General features: G+C 49.4%; 1 protein-coding gene across 13 annotated transcripts in view; it reads right to left on the reverse strand.

Moving 5' to 3' along the window:
• Window positions 1–24,215, reverse strand: part of KATNIP (katanin interacting protein) — a 229,795-nt gene that overhangs the window by 157,896 nt on the left and 47,684 nt on the right. For 11 of the 13 annotated variants that reach the window (XM_086375203.1, XM_086375198.1, XM_086375204.1 and 8 more), the window contains 3 exons: window positions 12,087–12,163; window positions 2,528–2,697; window positions 194–291 (listed from right to left, as the gene is read on the reverse strand). In XM_086375203.1, the coding sequence (XP_086231329.1) occupies window positions 194–291; window positions 2,528–2,697; window positions 12,087–12,163 (345 nt within the window). The remainder of the gene's footprint in view (window positions 1–193; window positions 292–2,527; window positions 2,698–12,086; window positions 12,164–24,215) is intronic. The other 2 variants (XM_086375205.1, XM_086375206.1) reach the window with 2 other exon arrangements.

The raw sequence follows: 24,215 nt of genomic DNA on the forward strand, positions 1-24,215 counted from the left end.
GTCCCCAGGGCTCCTCCACTCTCCAGAGGCCAGTGCCACAGGCAGAGAGGGCACCACGGCAGTGCCCAGCTAGACCCACCCCTACCCCTGGGGTTTCTGAACACCCTACATTTCTTCTGTCACAAGAAGCCTGCTCCTTATTCTAAAGTGTGAGCTGGGGCCACCATCCTGACTCTGCCCAGGGTTTCCATACCTGATGCCATCCTCGGCGCTGGACTTTGCTGGGAGCTGTCCGTGCACTGCGTCTCAAAGCTTCTTCAGCTTCTCGGAACAGCGTTCTTCGTCCACAATCTGCACAGAGATGAGGGGAAGAGAATTGGTGAGCCCCCAAAGGTGAACCCACACTGATGGCGGTTTTGTAACTTGCAGCCACAATGCCCATCGGGGTGCCCAGGGGCGAATCTGCGAAGCTCTTCACTTTTATAGCACTCTTTGTAGCCACAAAGCATCAGAAAACAAGCTAAATGGGGACTTCCCTGGTGGTTCAGCAGTTAAGAGTCCATGCTTCCAATGCAGAAGGCATGGGTTTGATCCCTGGTTGGGGAACTAAGATCCCACAGGCTGAGCAGTGGGGCCAAAAAAAAAGAGAGAGAGAGAGAAAGAAAACAAGCTAAATGCCCAACAACAAGGGATGGCGAGTCAGTCACAGCCCCTCATGCTATGGAACAGTATGTATAACAGTGGGCAGCTGAACTGGGCAAGTCTGCACACAAAAGGAGCATCTCTAAGATACAGAAGCGGGTCAGGACAGCACGCACAACAGGCCCGCCAAAGGAGGGGCGAGGGGAGAGAACTGTTGAATGACTGAACATACTACTAGGGACCCAAATTCAGAAACTCCCGTTATCTGCCCTTCCCTGAACCCTAGCAAGTCCTGCTTCTCCTAACCAGCAGGTCAGCCTAACTCTCCCCTGTGAAAGCTAGGAGAGTCCATCCCATTTCCCTCTTTGCCCTGGGGGCTAGGAAACTCATGCTAAACTCCAGGTTGAAATGCAGTGGCTCTCCTTGGGGAAGGTTTGAAGACACCACTTTCTCCTTTTATCCCCTTGTTGTATTCATTTTTATTGCCTGTTAACGGCTTGGGATCTTACATACCTATGAGCCAATGAGTTGGAACACAAATCAAGAATAGTATGCTACAGGGAACTCTGCTCAATATTATGTGGCAGCCGGGATGGGAGGGGAGTTTGGGGGAGAATGGACACATGGATATGTATGGCTGAGTTCCTTTTGCTGTCCACCTGAGAGTATCACAACACTGTGAATCAGCTATACTCCAATATAAAGTAAAACGTTTTTAAAAAGATTATTGTGTGCTGGACACTTTAGACTTCTTATCATTCAGTCCTTCTGGGAAATCTGCAAGGTGGGCGTAATCACTCCCATTTTACTGAGGATCAGAGAAGACCCAATTGTCAGAGGTCTCAGAGCTAGAAAGGGGCAGAATAGGGTTTGAACCCAACCCAGCCTTGTTCCAAATCCTCTTCTCGTAAGTAAGTAGCACACTGGGCTCTCAGACAAAATGACAGTCTTGAAAGGCACTCTGGCACTCATTGGTCCCATGTTAAAGATGAGAAAAACAGAGGTGCGGTGAGACCAAACAGCTTCCCCGAAGCAACACGGCCACACTGTGTCTGACTCCTGTGTGTGTGTGTGTGTGTGTGTGTGTGTGTGTGTGTGTGTGCGTGCGCACGCACGCTCAGTCACTCAGTCACGTCCGACTCTTTGCGACACCATGGACTGTAGCCCATGAGGCTCCTCTGTTCATGGGATTTCGCCATTTCCTACTCCAGGGGCTCTTCCCTACCCAGGGGTCGAACCCGTGTCTCCTGCGTTGGCAGGCACTTCGCCACCTGGGAAGCCCCAGTCTGACTCCTACGTGCTGCCATTGCATTCATTCGTGCTAAGTCGCTTCAGTCGTGTCCGACTCTCTATGACCTCTTTATGGACTGTGGCCCACCAGCCTCCTCTGTCCGTGGGACTTGCCAACCACCACCAAATCATTCTGGGGGCCCGTATGGGGCCAGCCGCTGGATCGGGCATCTCCTATTCCACTTCCAGATTTTATTTCATGTATCCTTTTATTATAAGATACGTGAAATCCGATTAAAGTCTGCAGAGTATGGATTAACTGAATTCAGACCTGAACAGTGGAATCAATTATCACAGGGGTTAGGTACTGAAGTTAAGACACAGTGAGTGAAAAGCAGGTCTCACCAAAATTATCCTAGACCTTTCCTTAAACGACTGGTACGTGAGATCCAGGAAATGTTAAAAGCCAGGAATTGACTTCTCTGGTCTCCTTTGCCCTGTGGGAGTGGACGCCAAGACTAGTTTAAAATGAAGTTTAAAAAAAAGAAAAAAAGGATCGCTCTCTCTCTCTGTCTCTCATTTTCATGCTGTCTCTTTGTGGCCAAGTGGACAGAGTTAACTTGCACGGGCTCACTGGTTTCTGTGCGTGGGATGTGGCTCCATTGTCCCTCATTTGTCAGCAGAGCTGGTGCTGACCTGGCAGTACTGTGCTCACCATGAGTCCCCTCGGTGTGGGAGGCGCTTCTGGAAAAGTCGGAGTGGACGGCTTTCCGAGGGGACGTCTTCAGTTCAGAGTTGGCCCCGTTGACATAGACTGAGAAGCCCTGTTCCAGGTGCTCCAGCCTTAACTGCACGGGGTCCTTGGTTTTCAGATGCTTTAATATCCTGGAAGAGAAACGATCACCAGCGTCTCATCCGAGGAGCCTGAGCCACCGCCCACCCCCGTGTGGGGAGGGACCTGCCGCTCTGACAGGCAAGCGTTTCTAATCAGAGGCTGGGTGGCAGGCGCCCAGCTGTTCCTCTATAAACAGCCCTAAGAGGCCCATTACGCACATGGAGGAGCAGGGAGGGGGAGGCTCCGCGGGCTCTGCTTTCATTCTGAGGCTCAAAGGTACTTCAGCCAAAACCCGGGTACCACCCTTGCCCCATGGTGGCACAGGGGCAAAAGCAGGTGTGTGCATGCTGCTGCACACGGCCTGGGTTTCCTGGGGTGAGCCCAATGTCACACACCTCCCCTTGGTGGACAGCAGCACTTTGTTCCACGTGGAACAAAATGTGGTCTAAGCCTCTGTGAGAGATTTCACGAAACACATCCTCACATTAGAAAACAGCTGCCATCACGCCAGGCAGACTGATTTTTGGCTTCAAGACATAAATGTGTTCTCCAACACCCCTGATATCCCAAATGTCATCATTTTACATTCAGATGCAGTTTTAAAATATACCAGTGCAGGCTTTGTTCAAGATTAATGATGTGATGATCAAACCCTTTGCCTGAAAGGGGCTTGGCGTGAGCGTGGCCAGGTTCCTTGTTCATCTTTCTCCAGAGTCCAACCTCACACTTTGGCTTTGTCCTTTCCCCACTCCTGATGGTCCCTGCCATAGACAGTGCCCAATGCCCATTTCGGAATTGCTCCCATCTGACGTCAAACCCTTCAGAGCCTTTACAAATGCCTGCACACACTCCTACACCAACTAGATTTCTTTTCGCAGAAGGAGAAATACAAACAACCATGGTGGCAAAAAAAAAATTAAAAAGTGGATCCTCTTCAGTGATTAAATAAGTTCTTACCAAAGCAGCAAAATGTAAATTTTTAAAAACAATAGTGGGATTTCCCTGATAGTCCACTGGATAAGGATCCGACTTCCAATGCAGGGAACACAGGTTTGATCCCTGGTCTAAGATCTCACATGCCACGGGACAACTAAGCCCCCTGGCCACACAACGACTGAGCCCGTGTGCTCTAGAGTCTGCACACTACAACTAGAGCAGCCTGTCTGTTGCAACTATGCCCCGACACAACCCAGTAAAGAGATATTTTTAAATATAATAGTAATGGTAAAACCATAAAAGGTAGAAAGCCAAACTCTGTTCTAAACGCTTTGTGTGCAGTGTGGGCTTAGTCACGTCAGTCGTGTCTGACTCTTTGTGACCCCATGGACTTTTGTCTGCCAGGCGCCTCTGTCCATGGGATTCTCCAGGCATAAATACCGGAGTGGGTTGCCGTGCCCTTCTCCAAGGGGTCTTCCTGACCCAGGGATGGAATGAACCAGAATCTCTTACATCGCCTGCATTGGCAGGTGGGTTCTTTACCTCTAGCGCCACCTGGGAAGCCCCTCTAAATTAGAGCCAACTCCCATTGTTTGAGATAAGTTCTATAAAGTTGAGGCAAACATTGAATTTGTGAATACTGAACCACTGTTTCTAGGGCAAAATACAGGATTTGGTTCCTGTGAGCCTCTGGTCACAACGTGTTCATCAACTGATCAAAATAAAACCTTGCTTTATGTGTGTTTCCGTTTAAATGCACCTTATTTAATATATTGGGCTGCTCTTGTGGCTCAGCTGGTAAAAAAAAAACTGCCTGCAATGCAGGAGACCTGGGTTCGATCCCTGGGTTGGAAAGATCCCCTGGAGAAGGGAAAGGTTACCCACTCCAGTATTTAATATATATTGATACTTAATACAGTATCACTGAACTCATGCCGGCAGCACTCCAACTCATGACTGAATGAAGCTTAACTAACACGTGTATTTTCTCCACAAGAGACATCATAGCCTTCTTGGGCTTAAGAATGTGGGACAGCTGCACTTAAACCTTATACCAGGGACCAGTTTAAACAGGGAAGTCACCGCTGAAAAACACAAAAATATAAAAAACAGGACACTAAGTAAAACAGAAAAAGGACACTTTACTGTATAAGGTAAGGGCTTCCTGGGCAGCACAGTGATAATTCACCTGCCAACGCGGAGATGCGGGAGATGTGGGTTTGATCCCTGGGTCAGGAAGATCCCCTGGAGGAAGAAATGACAACCCGTTCCAGTATTCTTGCCTGGGAGATCCCATGGACAGAGGAGTCTGGTGGGCTACAGTCCGTGGGGTCACAGAGTCAGACGCTACTGAGCATGCACACACAGTATCCGATTGTTAAAAAGCACTGGAAGTGTGGATTCAGGGGCTACAAATATATTGTAGTGGGTGGATAAATCTGCAAATGTGGAATAAGGATTGACTGTATTAAGACTTTAATCTGTACAACAACCCTATGGGGTCATTAATTTTCTTAACCTCATTTAATAGATAAGGAAACTGGAGCACAGAGAGGTTAAGTAACTTGCCCGAGGTCACACAGCTAGTATGGCAGTGAGGCTGGGATGCAAATTGAAGCAGTGTGGCTCCAGAATCTTCGCCACAACAAAGACAACTTCAAGAGCTAGCAAGCTGAAACTGACAAGCTTAGACATGGCTGGAAACAGAACATGCGATGCACTTGGTCTTCGCTCAGTCAGCAAATAGTTTCTGATCAGGAACAATGGTCGGCATTCAGTCCTAACAAAACCACAAGAGCGACCGGAATGTCCCACACTAGGGTAGTGGAAAAGGAGATCTCTTGTAGCTATTATAATTATGAAGATTCTGTCGAAACATGGGGGATGTTTGTGATCTGTTCAGAGATGGGGGGAGAAGGCAGGATAAAAACAGTACCTAGCCGATAAGCGCAAAGTTGGAAAAAAGTGTGTTTGTGGGACCCAGAGTGGAAGGTGATAAATGTGAAAATTAAATCAGCTGTTGAGGGAGGGTGGTGGCATTGTGGGTGATTTCTTTGTTTGCTTTTTTAAATGTTTCTTTGGCGGTTGATACATCCATCTTTTCGGCAATCGTGGCAGGAACATTCATTACAGACTGCTTATCTCTTGCCAGCCTCTGAAGCCTGGGAGATGCCTGATTGTTGGGCAACAGCATAAAACAGAAGGAAAACACAAGTAACTAAGAGACAGTTTCCAAACACGGCAGTAGCTGCGCTCTCTGGCGCAAACAATCAAAGGACGCAGTGGATACCAGTGATCCCCGGGGAGGGAGAGCAGGGAACCCAGGCCCTGCGAGACCCTGAGATGGTCGGCAGGTGCAAAAATCTGACCACCTGGCCAGGCAGCGCCTGCCTCAACTTCCTTTCAGAGACCACCTTTTCTCCTGATACTTCCTGAATGGTCGCCGTGGCATCCTGCTACCCAAGCTCTGTGGCTGGTGCTCCACGTGGGTCTCTCTTTAAGCAGACTGATTTATGAAAATGTGGATTTATGAAACTGATAAACGAGGAGATAATTAGTCAGACTGTGAAAAGACTCACTAGAGGAACTCCTCTACTGCAGCTGAGTGCATCAGGAATACCCACGTGGCATCGAAGAAAAGTGGGTGTTTTTTTTTTAATGGATAGCCTACTTTGCATAAAAAACTGCCCTTGGTGTCCGGGATTCAGGAAAATCAGATTCAGTCCCCTGCCCTGATGGAGATGGAGCCTCCAGGCACTTGCTCAGGGGTCCCCAGCCTCTGGGACCTAACGCCTGATGATCTGAGGATAGAGCTGATGGAATGATAATAGAAATAAAGAGCACAATATGTGTAATGTGTTTGAACCACCCTGAGACCATCCCCCTCACCTGGCCCACGGAAAAATCATCTTCCACAGAACCAGTCCCTGGTGCCAAAGTGGGTTTGGGACCACTTATAGATTCTGTACGTTTCATGTCACGAGTCTCCCTGCCTCACACTGCAGTGTAGTATCTGCGTGCCTGTTCATTCTCCCTTCATGCCCCCCACCCCGGGTGTGGGGTCTGTACTGAGGGCAAGGAAAGGTGAGGAATACTCTCAGAACCTATTTCTGGAACTCAAGGTCTAGCAGGAGAGAGAAGGCATGGATGTGCATTCTAATCCAGCCCCCGGGTATCTAACCATGTCGCAGGCATCGTTTCTGCTTATCTCGTGATGACCTTCGGGGGCACTTGTGCAGAGAGCTCTTTTGTACAGAAGACGAAGTGGAAACACTGAGTTAGAGCACAGGGTGGCACAAGGGGCTGTGACGGGGGACGTGAGATGCTTGACATGGGTGGTCGGGGCACAAGCAGGGGTTCAGGTGAGGAGAGGACTTAGCTGAGCTCCAAGGGCAGGGAGCACGTTGCTCACAGGTCTGCTCGTGACCAGGCTTATAACAGCTGTCTTGGTCTATAGGCGCCTTGCTGCTGTGTGACTGTGGGCTGGCCACGTGCCTCCTTTGGATCTCAGGAAACCCCGGGGTCAGCTGAGGGGCTCTCTAAGTGTCAGGCATCCAAGGATTATCTGGATGTCCGCTCACTTTTTTTTTTAATTTGGCTGTGCCAGGTCTTAGTTGTGGCATGTGGAATCTAGTTCCCGAACCAGGGATCGAACCCAGGCCCCCTGCACTGGGAGTGCGGAGTCCCAGCCGCTGCAACACCAGAGAAGTCCCTCAGCTCACTTTCAAGAAGACATATTTATCACCAAAAAGATGACGATGATGATGGAGAATGCATACTTGGATGGGTGGGCTTACTGCAGACCCTCAAACACCTTGTCCTGCTCAATCCTTCACTGGCCCAGGAATTAAGATCCTGGCATTGGCCTGTTTTATAGATGTACTTGTCAAGGTCAGAGAGTCGAGGAAGTGGCTGGGATTTAAATTCTGGTCCACGAGGCTCCAGAGCTCATCTCCCTGACACGTCATCCTGCCGTTTCTTGTCTCCTCACTAGGCATCACGCCACAGAGCTCCATACAAGGAGAGTGCAGAGGAGAAGCAGTGGCTCCCAGGCAGGGCTTTTTGGAGGCAGTGGCATTTGAATGAAGCCTTGAAGGATGGAGAGACAGGGGACAGCGGTGCAAGTAGCCTGCCGTTCCTCCTGGAACCTAGTGGCTCACAAGCTCCAGTATTTGTCCTCTAGGAAGTCACCAGCCCCCATCCGTGTGGGCGGAGGTGGCGTGGTGCAGAGGACCGAGCTCCGTGCTGGGGGCTCTGCCATTTCCCAGCTTTCATGGGCAAGTCCCTACACCTCCGGGGCCTGTCTCTTCTTCTGTAAAATGAGACCCAGGATGTCTAAGCTCATGAGGATGGAAGGGGATGCCAGATGAAGCTCCAGCTCAGAGATTGGTCTGTGCAAGACCCCCTCAGAGCTGGTTCTCCCCTTTCTTCCTTCTGCCTAAATCTTCTCATGGGGCAGTGGGTTCACCTCTCAATTGGGTACATTTTCCTGTAAGTTTCCCTCAAACAACCTTTTTTTTTTAAAAAAAAAACAATACCATTGCTGGCTTCTTAGATCTTAGACCTGCCGCCCTCTAGCATGTATATTACAGCCCCGCTCGGCCGTTAGCTCTTGACTGTTCCTCCTGTCTCAGCCCTTTGATGATTTGCGCTGCTTTTTCGTGGGTCCTGTTAGGCATGATTACATCTTTCATGAGGACGCCGAGTGAGCAGAATCACTAAGCATCCTCTGGGCGAGGGTTGTGCGTGGGTCAACAAGAGCTGCCGCATCCCCCCACCCTCCCTAGTCCTCTCCTGGAGCTCACAGTCACTCTCTGCCCCTTCTGGCCCAGTCCTGGGTAGCCTTGTGCTCACCTGGAGGGAGTTCCTCGAAGGCCAGGGCTGTGTGCCAGACACCTGTCCTTTTCACCTGTCCAGTCACTCGCCCCCATCTTCCAAACACAGCTCAGATTCTCCTTGAGAACTGCCCCCTTCCTCCCCTTACTCCACGTGGTTTGAGCGAGACTCACACCCTTGCCCAGCTTCATGGGGTGGCCCAGGAGGGGCCAGGCAGACTCTGCCACCCCACCAGGCTCAGGGCGGTGGTTGGCTCATGGATGGAAACTCAGGACTTTTGAGTGAGGATGGGCTGGAACTATTAAGAAAGATGTGTTTTCTTCCTCTAGAGGTAGGATGTCAGTGGGTTTCCGGGGACTGCCTTGGCCTCTCTGAGGGAGGTACCTTTGTGAGGTGGTTCCAAGGTGAGAAAACAGAACTGAGAGATGGAGAGTGACTGATTGCAGTGACCCACTTTGAGTACCTGGATCCAACTATGCCTGAAGCCCGCATATCATCCCAGATTTGTTTATTTTGCAAGGCAATAAGTTTCACTGTTTAAAGTCATTTACTCTGGGTTCCTGTCCCTTAGAGCAGAGGAGCACTGACTAAGGCTGCCTGTGTCTCCCTCATTGCAATGTTCTCCTTAGTACTAGTGGCAGGTACTGAGGAGGTACTCAGTGGAATCCTGCTGAAAGAATAAAAGAAAAACCTGATCAGCATTTTGTGGGTAGCTGTATTCCAGACAGGTCTCTAAGAACTCAGCCCAGTGATTACACACCCCCTTCTTGGGTCACAGGCAACCCAGTATGCAGACTGGGTTTTCACCTCCTTCTGTGCCCAATATGAAGTTCAGAGGCTGGGATTTCCCTGGTGGTCCAGTAGTCACAATTTCACCTTCCAATGCAGGGGGTGAGGGTTTGATCGCTGGTTGAAGAGTTAAGATCCCACATGCCTTGTGGTCAAAAAACCAAAACAAAAAGCAGAAGCAGCGTTGTAACAAATTCAGTAAAGACTTTAAAAATGGTCCACGTAGAAAAAAAAAAGTTTTAAAAAGGCTCAGAGGCTGGTTTTCAACCCAGTCGTTTTTTAAATTGGTGTATAATTGCTTTACAATGTTGTCTGAGTTTCTCCTGTGCTGCAAAGTGAATCAGCTATATGTGTACGTATCTATATGTATAGATCTATATACACGTGTATATGTACCCTCCCTCTTGAACCTCCTTCCCACTCTACCCAGTCTTATAAGTAGATTTCCAACTCAATTTCAGTTTACCCCTACAAAACCCCTCCATAGTGAACTTAGAGCCACTGGCAACCCTGGCAGATTTCTCTCCCCTGGATTACTGATGACAGCGTCAAACAAAACGTAAATAAGAAAGTACGGAGACTTTGCTGGTGGTCCAGTGGTTAGGACTCTGTATTTCCACCACAGGAGGCGCAGATTCAATCCCTGGTCTGGGAACTAAGATCCCACATGCTGCGTGGCACAGCTGAAAAAAAAAAAAAAATGTAGGGCTCAGCTCTACCACTTCCTGGGTGCATGACACTGGGCAAATGCTTGCTGTCCTGGTCTCCACTTCCTCATCTGTAAAACTGGTGAAATAACTGCCTTATCGGGCAGTGTGTGGATAAAACGAGAGGATGGGGGCAAGCTGCCTGCCACACAGCTGGCACTTCAGCAAAGGTGCCTCTTCAGGCTTGATCTGAGGCCAGCTCCAGGGCACTCCCACTCTGCATATGTCTCCATTTGGAGGCGTTTCTAGCTTTACCTTCTAATTCCCTGTCATCAAGCCAGCTCCCTCTCGGTGACAAACTCATCTCCCAAATCTTATGGCAGCTTCATTCTGACATATTTTTTAATTGCCTTTGTGCTGCGACCTCCTCTCTAGCTCTTCTCAGCTATGCTATTGGCCGGCGCCTCTTTGATCACACACTTATTGATCCCTCGATTAATGAGAAGCCATTTGCTCATGAGGAACTATGACACTCTCCTCCCAGACAAGTCACGTGTATACGATTCAATGATCACCCAGGTGTTCGGTGGCACCATCCAGCCTGCCAGAAACTGAATAAAAACATTCTGTGCCCCGGCATTAAGGATGATAAAAACCCACATTGGTCTAATCAGCGCAAGCCTGGGCTTGAGGTTGCCCCTGGGACGGAGGGAGATGAGCACAGAGCAGCTGGGCACATGGGATGTTGCCTGGCATTTCTGGCTGGTCTTGGAGAGTTTATCTATTCAAAGGTGCTCTACTGGGGGCAGGATTGCCTTGCTTGCAGGCATCTGGAATGGGGGCAGGTCTCGTCGTCATAGATACTGGAGGTCTTAGTGACATTTAGTAAGAGGACAGGTAGGCAGGGACGCTAAACTCCTACAACACATGGGGCAATCCTGTACATTAAAAGCTTTCCCCGTGCAACACGCCTCCAGGGCCCCAGCTGACAAGTACTCGGAATCCAGCCCACCAGACAAGGGCTGAATTCATATTCAGAATAACAACCCCCAGACTCTTGCCTACAAGACCCCAAGCACAGCCAGCCCCAAAGCACAAAGTCCCAAATAAGTTCCCCTGTCCTTCCCACTCCTGCAGATCTGGGGGATGTGGAGCTGTAGTATCCTTCTGTCTGTCTTGCGCTTTGATTTGAATTCATCACCAACATCTTGTAGGGGTTTCCAGGTGGTGCTAGGGGTAAAGAATCTGCCTGCCAATGCAAGAGACCCAAGAGATGCAGGTTCGATCCCTGGGTCAGGAAGATCCCCTGGAGGGGGGCATGGCAACCCACTCCATTTTTCTTGCCTGGAGAATCCCATGGACAGGGGAGCCTGGCAGTCTACAATCCATAGGGTCGCAAAGAGCTGGACACAACTGAAGCTTCTTAGCATGTACACACCAACATTTTAAAACTCAGGATATTTCACCACACAAGTCCAGATTTTCAGTGTCTCCTGTCTCCTTGGAGGATATGAACCCCTGGGCCCGTGAGAGTTCCAGGCACCCACTGTCCCCACCGAGCTAGCTTCACTCACTGCCTGACCCCTCCTAGCATCTAAGTTTGCAAACCCAGCTTTCCCCAAGGTTCCAGGGCCTGAAGACAAACTACAATGAACTGCAGGTGAACTTGCACAGCCTTGCAAAGGCCTGGAGAACATAATACTCTCCAGCCAGACCACAAGCTTTGACCTCAGTACACATGGCATCGGGCTGCAGGTTTTTTATGAGAACCGGCACTCCAGAGTCAAATCAGGACTGACAGCTTTAAACGACATTGACCAACTTCAAACACAAGTGTAAAAGGACTCCCCCTTTACATAACAAGGCATGATTATAGGCTCAGATTTCCGGGGACCTTCAAAGCCTGTGAGATCACAGGCTAGGTTATTCACACACCGGCCCTGCCAAATTCTAGCTTTTCTTAACAAACCCAGCTTCTCCCAGAACAGAGGCACGGAGACGAGAAGCGGGCCCCACACGTCCGACGGTTTGCTACAGCTCAATCGAAAGATGCGATTAAATCAATGAATGGAGAAATAGGAACTGGGATGGCAGATATTATTCCAAGCCTCTGCATGGAGGGCGACTGCAGCCCGTTCCGATGTGAAACCGAGCCTGCACGCTGTTAATAACTCTAAATAGGCTTTTGATTTGGTTAATATCAGGGCTGCTGTCGGGCGGCTGCATCTTACCGGTTCCTCTGCTGGAGCAATATTAAATACTCATCGTGCTTCTCATCAAAGTCTGTCACCATGTCCTTAGTGTAACCCTGAAATGAAGAAACAGAGCGGTGTGATGTCGGAATGCAGGGGAGCGTTTACTGAGGCCCAGGTACAGCACACGCCCCACGGGAGGCCGAGAGGCAGAGGCTGACCTTGACGAAGGCCCGGCTCCCTGGGCGCATCACCCTGGCGACCCAGAGCCCCAGAGACTGTCTGACGGCCCAGTGGATCTAGAACATACACAACTAACAGTCTACGAAAAGGAGAAGGGTGATTTGATTCCCCAGCCTCACTGTTCATTCCTCCCATGCCCTAATAAAATCAAGGACTCTGAGAAGATTTGGGCTTTACTGTTTTCTCCATGCTCGTGATTTGGTGATCTCTATTGCCCTAACCAGATGGAACCCAAATCAGTTGTTTGAGAGAGAAATCTCATTTTTTTTTTCTTGCCACTGTGAAAGAAATGCATGCTTATTATAAACAACTCAGTCATTACAAAAATATACGATACAGAGAGTGAAGATTCCTTTGAAGCAGATGTTCGTGGTTTTCTGCTTCCCCTTCTGGTCACAGAACTCTGGATTTCTTTGGGGGAACTGTTCAGTCCCTTTTCCCAGTTCGCTGGCTTCCTTAGATGCCCTTGAAAGTTCCTTTGGTCTGCGCTCGGGTCACATACCTTGACCTTGGTCTCACCCATCAACACAGTACTTCCCCTGGCCGCAAGGATCCACTGGTCAGGGGATGAGCCTCAGCCTGAGCCTGGCCCTTGAAAGTCAGCCCAAAGACTTTACTGATACTCCTGGGGAAAAGCTACTCTCTTTCCACTCGGGTGCTAAGGTAACGAGATGCAGGCTTGGCAATGCCTGAGAACGAAGTCAAGAAAGAAGACAGCAGATCCCAGCGATGCAAAGACCGAGAGTCCTAATGACATAATTTGAGCCCCTGGATCCACCCGTGCCTGAAGAAGTGTCTGGACAACTTAGCTATGACCCTAACGTTATTTTGTTTCAACTGAGTTTCTGTCATTTGCAGCCAATAGAATTATATAAGTCGTTACCATGGCCTGATCATTAGAGATAAAGATTATCTCTATTAAAGATTTTTACAGCCCTATGGGGGGATAGTAAATGTATAATAAACTATAAATATTAAAAGTGACATACGGACCTCCCTAGTGGTGAGGTGGATAAGAATCTGCCTGGCGATACAGGGGTCACGGGTTCAATCCCTGGTCTGGGAAGAGTTCACATGTCCAGGAGTAACCAAGCCCGTGTGCCACAGCCCCTGAAGCCCATAAACCTAGAGCCTGTGCTCCGCAACAAGAGAAGCCACCGCAGGGAGAAGCTCGTACACCCCAGCCAAGAGCAGCCCCCATTCGAGGGAACTAGAGAAATCCCACAAGCAGCAACGAAGACCCAGCGCAGCCAAAAACAAATGAATGCAGCGACATACGTAACACCAGTAAAACCTCCACTCTGATTCGATACATATTCCACTAGATGCTTTTCTTTGCTTGTAACATACATATATCCATATTTATAAACACACACACACATTCTTTTAAACGAAAGTAGGGTCATACTGTAAACAATGCTTTGCCATCTTCTATGCTTCTTAACTAACTTAACTTCTTAACTAAAGAGACAGTGTAGGCTTCATTCTAGCCACAAGTCAGACGGATTAAATGTTAAATGGCAAGTGAGACGCTTGTAATAGAAACACAATTTGTGTGAAAATCCTAACGATTATCACGGGGAGAAGAAAAAAAAAGAGAATTTCCATCATTCTCTTCTTAGCTTCTCAAAATCTGCCTTGCACCCCATTAATCTACCAGAACTCTTCCCAAGGGTGACCCATAACCTCCTTAAGCAAATATGATAGCTCTTTCCAACTTCATCCTTTTCCATTGATCCGGGGCCACGGGGAGCTGTTCCCACCCATCCGTTCCTCAAGTTCTCCCCCTCTAGCTTCCGAGGTTCTGAACGAGGCTCCTCCCCTCCCGCACCTTCTCTGGCTGCCCTTCTTCCTTGGCCTTGGGCGTGGATGGTCGCTGTCTCTCTCCATCTCAGCTGTCTGTGCCTTTCTCCCTCTGCCTTCCCGTCTCCTTCCGATTCCAAGGAAACGGGTCCCTGCCAGTCCAGCGCTGACAGCCCAGCCCCCTTCTCACTCCTTTTCCTGCAGGAAGGACCCTAGGCTGTGGCCGTCTGCTTCCTTCTTTCCCTGTTGCCCCCCACTTTTCCTCTCAGGCTCCCCTCTCTCTGAGCCACCTGGGGAGAGGATGCTGGATTCCCGTCTTTTCTTTCACCCTGAGTCTCTGAAGCCTCCGAGTTTTCCTGGGGTTTTTCGGGCTAGCTAATCTGGCCAATCAGGAACTAAAGAATAATAAGAAAGGATGATACTCTGAAATCATAAGAAATTTAAACAAACTAGCAATAGGTGTTCCTATTCCTATTTCCCTGGCTTCCTGAGAAGCCCAGAGACTTTCCTTGGTCCTCCCTGGACTGAGTCCTGCCTCATTTTGACTGTGAGGAAAGCACCGTGACCTCAGGAGAGCTGGTAGGTTGCAGGATATGGGGTCTGGAGAGGATTCTCAGTTCCTTTTTCAGAACAACGTGTGTACGAGGCAGACAGTTGATGCAGCATTTCCATATACATGATTCTCCTTTGATCTTCGCGGCAACCCTTGAAGTGGTTATTACCACCCCATTTAAGATACAAGGAAATCCATCCCATGAGCCTTCCGGAAACATGGATCCTACTCCATGGTAATTTACATAACTATTTTGAGAAATTAAAATGGCCACTGATATATTAGGGTACGGAATGAAATATTCAATGACATTTTTAGGTGAAATATGAGACTTCAAAGAGATCGCAGCTCGGGGTGGGCTGCCCTGGGTTTTCACCTCCGGGAATACATTTATTCGCCTCTGCCAGGAGGGAGATGTCATTGGAAAGATTTGAAGAGCTCAGGCACAGAGCCAGCAAAACTTCTCATCAACCCCATGTTTCTCAAATGCTGATGCGTGTGTAAATAACCTGAGACTGTGTGGAAAGCGAGGCTCTGATTCAGGGGCCCAAGCTGACACCTGTAACAAGCTCCCAGGCAATGCCCGTGGGCCACACTTTGCCAGCGAGGCCCTGGACCAGCCCTGTTTACTCCTCATTACTCACAATATGCCCACCTCTAATCAGGTCAGCATTGAACTTGAGCTGTGAAGAATTTGAGCTTTGGAGTCCCGTGTGGGTTGCACGCTCAGTCGCTAACTTGAGCCCAACTCTTTGCGACTTTATGGACTGTAGCCTGCCAGGCTCCTCTGTCCCTGGGATTTCCTAGGCAAGAATACTGGAGGGGGTTGCCATTCCCCTCTCCAGGGGATTTTCCTGATCCAGGGATCAAACCCACATCTCTTACGCCTCCTACATTGCCAGGTGGGTTCTTTACCAGTCGCGTCACCTGGGAGACACAGCTTCAAGTCACAACAGTGCTACTTGTTTCTGTCAAATGGAGGTAACAATAGCACCTGTCTGGTTGGATCTGTCTTTCCCTCATAGGCTTCCCTGGTGACTCAGTGGTCAAAAAAAAAAAAAAAAAAATCCACCTGCCAGTGTAGGAGACACAGGGTCCATCCCTGATCTGGGAAGATCCACTGGAGAAGGGAATGGCTACCCACTCCAATATGCTTGCCTGGGAAATCCCATGGACAGAGGAGGCTGGCGGGCTACAGTGCATGGGGTCACAGACACGAATTAGTGATTAAACAGCAACAACAACTCAGGATCGAAGGTGAGTTGGATGCAATAAAGATAAGAAGGCCGCAGCACAGAATCTGGCACCTGGGTAGTTCTCAGTATTTAAATAGTACTATCTTAGCCCCGCCCCACCCCACCCAGCTCACTGCTGTCCTGATGCCCTAATTATTCGATTCCCTTCCCCTTGCGGCTCCCCCCAGAACCTCTCCAAGGCCCAGCTCAGCTCCCGAAGTCTCCATGAAGGCTTCCTCTGCCATTCTCACCCCCTCTCACTTCAGCTCAGTTTGAAACCCCGCAATTAGTATTAAGTTACACACAATACAGGGTGAAATCGTATATAATTAAGTGCTACGTTGTAAGCCTTTAACTATATCTATTGCTCACTCATTATCTGGGGATTTGGAGACCTGGAGGGGAGCCCTGAACTCTGCTACTTACCTTCTCTGAGCCTCTGTTTCCTTGTCTGTAAAAAGGGGATGTTAATAAGGTCTACCTTGCAGATTTACTCTAAGAATAAAAGTGGAAATCATTAAGGATCCTTTTCTTTCTTCTTATTACTGATTCCTTAGCTGGATTATAAATTTCTAGAATGTAGAACTGTGCGGAAGTGGGGGAACCAACCATCATGTGGGAAGCCTGGAGCCCTGGGCCCCAGTCTCAGCTTCCACATTGTCCAGCTCCGTGATGGTAACCGCTGAGGATGACCAGTGCCCACCAGTTAACTCTCACCCTGGTCAGATGCCAGACACCTCTCTTCCTGGCACGGCATATTTCACTTTGCTGAGGCTTTATTTCTCAGGCTATAGAACATGGAATGTGAGAGTGAGTGAGTATTAATTAATATTTAAGCCTTCCCCCTGGAGTAGGAAATGGCAACCCACTCCAGTACTCTTGCCTGGAAAATCCCATGGACAGAGAACCCTGGCTGGCTGCAGCCCATGAATTGGCAGAGAATCGGACATGACTGAGCACGCACACACATCAGACATCCTACAAACACAGCAGAACCTTGTAAAGTACCAAGTTTATCATCATCATCTTTTAGCAAATGTTGATCAAGTGTTTACTGTGTGGCTGTTACCTATGCAATGAGGATTTAACAAAAACTTCAACCCAGTGGGTAGCCAGATCCCAGCTTGTCTGCACCCAACCCTCAGTCAGGGGCTGATCCTTACAACTCCACCTCGCATTCCGGTTCTGAGGGATGTGAATGGCAGCCCCTGCTGTCATGCGCTCAGTCAAGCAACACACTGGCCAGGGGTCTATAATTTAGGGAATGGCCCGCAGTGGGGTCTGGGGACACCCATTCAGTTGAATGCATAAGGGTATTTTTCTAGGAAGAGAGTCCATCATTTTCATCAGATTCCCAAGGGCATCTGAGGCCACAGAAAGGAGACAACTGACTATGCTGTGCTGTGAATAGTGGCTCAGTCGTGTCCGACTCTTTGCGACCCTGTGGACTGTAACCTGCCGGGCTGCTCTGTCCATGGGATTCTCCAGACCATAATCCTGGAGTTGCCATGCCTTCCTCCAGGGTTTCTTCCCAACCCAGAAATTGAACAGCAGTCTCCAGCATTGCAGGCAGATTCTTTACCAGCTGAGTTACCACGGAAGCCCCAAGGGATTATAACAAAAGTGTATCAAATGTGATGCCAGGGATCTGAAGGAGGGGACTGGGGAGGCTTCTGAGGGCATGGCCAGGCTCAAATCTTTGGGAGTCATCCTGAAAGCCTCACTTACTCACTCACTCACTTTCCCACTCCAGGTCCAATCCATCAGCATCATGTGAAAAATACCACTTATTCCCTAATCTGACCACTTCTCCCCACCTCCTTGCTACCGCGCCGGTTCAGGACTCCTCACTGTCCTCCCCCTCCTGCCCTCCCCGCTGCCGTCCATCCTCCCTGCGACAGCCCAGGAGTCCTGATGAAAGGGAAGCCGAATCATTTCACTTCTCTACTCTGGACTCTGCGGGGGTTCCCAGCGGCCACCAGGCCCCGCCCACTGGGCCTCCACCCACGTCTCTGACCACCTCATCACTCCGGTACCCGAAACACCCAGCCTGTGCCCACCCACCCAGGGGCCTTTGACTCACCATCCTTCCCCAGGGTAAATACCCAGATTCCTCATCTCCTTCAAGGCTGGTCTCAGATCTTACCTTCTTGGCGACGTCCTCCCCAGGCATCCTACTTAAAATTCCAGGGACTTTCCTGGTGGTCCAGTGATTAAAAAGCCGAGCTTCCAATCCAGGGAATGTGGGTTCAGTCTCTGGTTGGGGAACTAAGATTCCACACGCCACAAGGACTGAGCCCGGGTGTCACAACTAAAGAGTCTGTGAGCCACAACAAAGATCAACCAAACCCCAATGCAGGAAAAAACAAATATTTTTAAAAATTACAAGCCATGTATACACACACACTCACACACACACATACTCCCAAACCCTCACTAATATAAACTCTCCTTGATCTTATTCATCATGCCTCTTATTACTGGGCCATTCCCCCTGCACTTCTCCATGAAGGCAGAGACTGTTTTGATCGCTTTGTGTATTCTAAGCCCCTAGGACAGTGCCTGGCACACAATGGGCCCTCATTAAATGAATAAATAAGATATTTGAGCTGAGATTTGAAAACTAAACAGTCTGGGGACTTTCCCTCTGGTCCAGTGGCTAAGACTCTGTGCTGTCAGTGCAGGGGGCCTGGATTCGATCCCTGGTCGGGGAACTAGATCCCACATGTCAAAACTGAAGAGCCCACAGGCCGCAATGAAGATGGAAGATTCTGCATGCCACAACTAAGACCTGGAGCAGCCAAATAAATATTAATAAATAAAAATAAATATTAAATATCTTCCCTCTTAGCTCAGTTGGTAAAGAATCTGCCTGCAGTGCAGGAGACCTAGGTTCGATCCCTGGGTTGGGAAGATGCCCTGGAGAAGGAAATGGCAACTCACTCCAGAACCCTTGTCTGGAAAATCCCATGGACAAGAGGAGCCTGGGGGGCGCAGTCCATGGGGTCACAAAGAGTCGGGTACAACTGAGCGACTAACACACACACCACACACACAGATATTAAAAAAAGAAAGTTAAAAGGCTCGCTGGACAACAAGAGAAAGGCAGTCCACACAGCAGGAGGGGCAGGAGCTAAGGTTTGGGAGTCTGAAAAAGCCTGAAAAGGCTCATGGATCAGTCAGAAGTTGGGTTTGCCTAGAGTGACAGGTGCCGAGGAGGCTCGAATTAAGTACAGCAAATGGTCTAAGGAATTCGGACGTGACATGAAAGCCAAGTCCCATGGCCATCATTGTTATCCTTATCATCTTTATCCCTAATGCTGGCCCCAGAAAAATTTGTAGAATTTTATCAATGGCCGTATTATTAATTCTCTCTGGGGGAAAAAAAAAATGGAATTGGAAAGAAACGCCTAGAATCAGTTATGCTTAAAGGAGCTCGACAGAGTCTATATTTCAGGGATCACGTACTCCTCTGAGGCCAGAAGATTGGAATTCTCCTAAAGAGGGTTGATTTAGCAAGCGCCAGAGCCTGAGCTGCATTCACGAGCAGCTGAGAGCGTTGGGTTGGTTTCCAGGGCCGGCAGATGTCGGGGACCTGACTTTGCAGGTGTCAAGTCCCATCGGAGAAGAACAATAACTTGGAATGGCTTAATGATGAGGCTGTGAACACGCTGTGCAGGGGGCACCATGCGGAGTTCACAGAGCACTTCCACACACCTGACTTACTCCATCTGTTCTGCCCCTCCCCCAGCCAAGTGCCACATCTTACCGTAGGAACCATTCATGAGTGACAAGCGAACATTACAGGTTACTGAAGCCCAGGTTTTGGGCCACTTCAATGACCATTTAAGGTGCTTTTTGTGGGTGTCTGCAAGAATGCTATGCCCTGGGATCGTTATCCCCATTTTACAGAGGCAGAAACGGAGGCTTTGAAAGCTGAAGCAAATTGCCCCAAAGCCATGTCCAGGGGAAGATAGTGGACATCTGTTGTTTTTGTCATTTTTTTCTTTCTTTCTTTCTTTTTTTTTTTTTTGACTGCACCACAGGGCACGCAGGATCTTAGCTCCCTGACCAGGTATCAGACCCATGCCCCCTGCCGTGGAAGCTCAGGGTCTTAACCACTGGACCATCAGGGAAGCCCCTATTCATTTTCTTCTAGTTACATCTCCTTGGTTTGCCTTTGGGAAACCATCTCTCCTCACTCTCAGCATACACGGTGTGGGTGGAAATCATACTGGCAACTCCTCAAGGGTGAGCACATGACTGAGGCTTGGACAGCCAAGGCCAGGCTAATCTGGCTAGTCTGTCTCCCTGGTCATGTGACTGGTTTAGGGCTGTGTCCAAAGCCAGGTCAACAGACTCAAACCAGTGATTGGTTGAATCTGCTAGAAAAGCCCCTCTCTCTCTTCCCCTGGAATTATTAGCTGATATGAGCTGTGAAGGGGGGCTTCCCAGGTGGCAGTAGTGGTAAAGAACCCGCTTGCCAAAGCAGGAGATGTATGAGATTCAGGTTCGATCCCTGGGTCGGGATGATCCCCTGGAGGAAGGCATGGCAGCCCACTCCAGTATTCTTGCTTGGAGAATGCCATAGAGAGAGAGAGGAGCTTGGCAGACTACAGTCCATAGGGTTGCACAGAGTCTGATATGACTAAAGCGACTTAGCATGCATGCATGAGCTGTGAGCTACAAAGGTCACCAAAATGAAGAAGCTATTTTTATCAACTGATTAGGTTCACAGTTACAAATGTCCTTCTATGTTCCATGAAGAGATCTGTCCAAGAGTAACACCAACATAGAGCCAGCAGAATTGAGGACACAGATAGACGACCAGATAGAAACGGGAACTTCTCAACCATGTTTAACCCCTGTATCCAGCCCCACCTGAAGCCAGCACTACTTGGACTTTTAAGTCACAAGAGTTAACACATTATTTTCTTTACTCAAGCCACGTGTGTGTGTGTGTGTGAGTGTGATTCACACTGAGTGAGTTCTCAGTGATGCAGTGGTAGAACTAATACTAAGAGGTATCTGAACCTGAAGTCACTACCAGGTCCTAGCAACAGTGGAGCATTCAGTAGAGGTTTAAAATAATACCTGAGGGACTTCCCTGGTGGTCAATTGGTCAAGAATCCGCCTTGCAAAGCAGGGGACATGGGTTCGATCCCCAGTTGGGGAACTAAGATCCCACAAGCGGAGGGCAACTAAGCCCACAGCACAGCTACTGAGCCCACGTGCTCTGGAGCCTTAGCCACAACTGGAGAATCCATGGGCCCCAGTGAAAAATCCCCCAGGAAAAAATGAAGAGCCTGTGTCCCACAACTAACACCCAATACAGCCAAATAAAAAATGAACAAATAAATTTTTTTAAAAAAACCTTAATGAATGTTCTCAAGGATGGCCCTATGCTCCCAGAAATCGGCGATCCAAATGTATCTTACAGCACAAAACTCCTACTCTGCCTTCAGAACCCAAACAAGTGTTCTCCCAGTGATTCGGGTTTCCCAACACGGCACAGTAAGTCCTGAATGCATATTACTTGAGTGAAAAAGTATAGTTCTGAGCTTGTATGTTGAGGCTTTTGCTGACATATCAGATGCACTCCCATCCTTAAAACAACAACAGATACTCCACATTCTGCATGCTTAGGTTGCAAGATCTAAACCAACGGTTGAGACTGCCCCCTAGAGGTGGATCAAAACAACACAAACTGAAGCAAAGTTTCTCATGGCCATGGGTAGACAGAAGGACAAAACCACATGCTTACGCGCAAGTCAGATGGATCATTAAAGGAAGACTTGGGGTTATTTCTCAAATACCTGTGCACCATTATTTCCTGAAACCCATGTATACCTTGAGATTTTATGCTTCATTTCAGGTTAGAATATTCACGCAGATCCAGAATCTAGGGTTTCCTCCTGAACTCCAGGACACAGGACACTATCTTTATGAAACCATTTTTTCTTCCACAGCTATCTATAAAATCTTTTTCAATAGCCACTCGAAAAGAATTAACATTTCTTTTTATTCTCAGAAAACTTTTTTTTATAAGACAGCAATGTGCATTATATACTGTCTTTTAGGCAGGCAGAGATTTTCTCTTTTTTTAATCTTGAATGAGCGTGCTTCAAAAAGGAAACTTTATATTAATGCCATAAATGGAAAATCATTATCGCCTGCCATAAACAGAAGGCAAAGAGAAATACGGACCTTCTGAAATAGCATGTTTACTTGCCACCTGCAGGGCAATGCAGGCGTGCAAACCACACGCGGGGAAGCGCAAGGCCCGAAATTCCACATTCACACGACCCCGAGTGGCGGGTGGCACTGACCTCATTTCTCCAATTCATTCATTCACTCAGTATTTATTGAACAACTCCTCTGGGCACACAGCGAGCACATCAAACACTCCGCTCTCAAGAAACTTACATTCTAGTGAGAGGAAACAGGTTATTTTTTTAAAAAAGCAGGGGAGGGGGTATATTATATCAAATGAAGCTCAGTGCTGTGGAAAATAAGAGGTCGAGAAAAACAGAGGGAATAGAGGGTGGAGCTACTATGTTAGCCAGCGGGTCAGAGAAGGCCTCTGGTGAAATGACTTTCAAGAGGAGACTGAAGGAAGTGGAGGAGGAGACCCCTATGGGAATCTGGACAAAGGAGCTTCCAGGTGGCAGGAACAGCATGTGCAAACGCTCTGAGGCGGGGGTGGAGGCCATGGTGAGGACTCTGGGCTTACTCTGAAGTAGCCGGGAGGCTAGTGGAGGATTTGGAGCAGAACTGCCAGGGGCTGAGGCTGTTCCCACCGTCCACCCTGAGGAGAGCTCGGGAGGGGACGCAGGCCTGCAGGGCCCCCGGGCAAGCCCAGTTGTACAGACAGTCTCTGGGTGTTTGCCAGGCTGGTACTAAACTGACTCAGGGCGGCTGTTGCCCATCAGAGCCTCCAAGCCCACAGCGCCATCACTTGGCCTGATGGGAGGAGAGACGTCACCTGGGTGGAATTTTCCCTCCAGTCTCCGCCTCCACCACTTGGTTTGCATCCGAGAGCTTTTTTTTTCACAAATATATATAAAGAGTAGCTTCTTTTTAAAAATGTTTTATTAGTTATTTTTGACTGCACTGGGTCTTTGTTGCTGCGGGCGGGCTTTCCTCTAGCTGCAGTGAGCAGGGCTACTCTTTACTTGTGGTACGAGGAATTCTCATCGCGGTGGCTTCTCCAGCGGAGCACAGGCTCTAGGGTGCTGGGGCTCAGCAGTTGTGGCTCACGGGCTCAGCTGCTCCACAGCATGTGTGAGCTTCCTGGACCAGGGATCGGACCCACGTCCCCTGCCTTAGCAGGTGGATGCTTAACCACTGGACCACGAGGGACATCCACTGAAAATTTCCTTCTAAAGGAATGGACCTCTCGCCAAGTGCATCCATCACCGGGACCTTCCCTAACTCTTCCTGACCAGCAAGCGGAGCTGCCCAAGTGGACGCTCTCTTCCCAGGACCGTCCCCTCCCCACCCTGCTGAAGACGGGGGAGCCCTCAGGGCCCCGCCCCATCGACCCAACAGAGTTTCCTTGAGCTTCTCCTAGCGGGTGGGTGCTGCGCTAAGGGCCAGAGACAACGATAAATAATCTGGCTGCACCACCCTCCTGATCTCATTCCCACTCCGCACAACCCTTCAGCCCAGCAGCCCTTGTGGCTGTTTCTCCAAGAGGCCGTGCCTCTCTCCTCTCAGGGCCGGGGTACTTGTGGTCTCCCCGGCTGGGAATTCTTCCTCTTTCTTGCGGGCACATGGGGCCCTTCCAGGGACCCCTTCTGACTGTCCCCGGCCTTCTCAGCCTCCTCGACGTGGCAGCGGCACTTCCCCGCTCTGGAATTACCTCTGTTTGTTTTGTCTGTGGTTCTCCTACTGGGATGGCAGGCCCATGGGGGCTGAGGCGGTGAATTTGTGGAAAGGTAGGGACAAGGAGGGAAAGGAGGAGATGAAAGAAGGAAGATCAGCTCCTTGTCCTTGAGGAACTGGAGGAGCGGCGACTGACAGACACTGCTCTGAGGCGGTGGGGGGCTGGGGGGGTGCTGGCCCGGGAGCTGTGGGTGCAGAGGACGGGTGCCCGGTGTGGCTCGGGGCTGGGCGGGCTCTACAGAGGAGAGGTCAGGATGCCGGCTGCAGGGAGCTCAGAAGTGGGTGGAGGCGGGCAGAGGAGGGACGGGGCGGGCATCCGGGCAGAGCAGTATATGCAAAGGCCCAGCACCAGGAGACCCGGGAGCCGTCTTGAGGCTGGGACGAGAGGAGTGGTCAGGGCACACTGGTGATCCCCTGGCTTCTGACATTTCCAGGCCAGCTCAAAGC

Source organism: Bos grunniens, chromosome 25 (genome assembly GCF_055505025.1).
Source record: "Bos grunniens cultivar Pamir isolate PY7600 chromosome 25, Bosgru_T2T1.0, whole genome shotgun sequence".
In the NCBI taxonomy this organism is placed as follows: domain Eukaryota; kingdom Metazoa; phylum Chordata; class Mammalia; order Artiodactyla; family Bovidae; genus Bos; species Bos grunniens.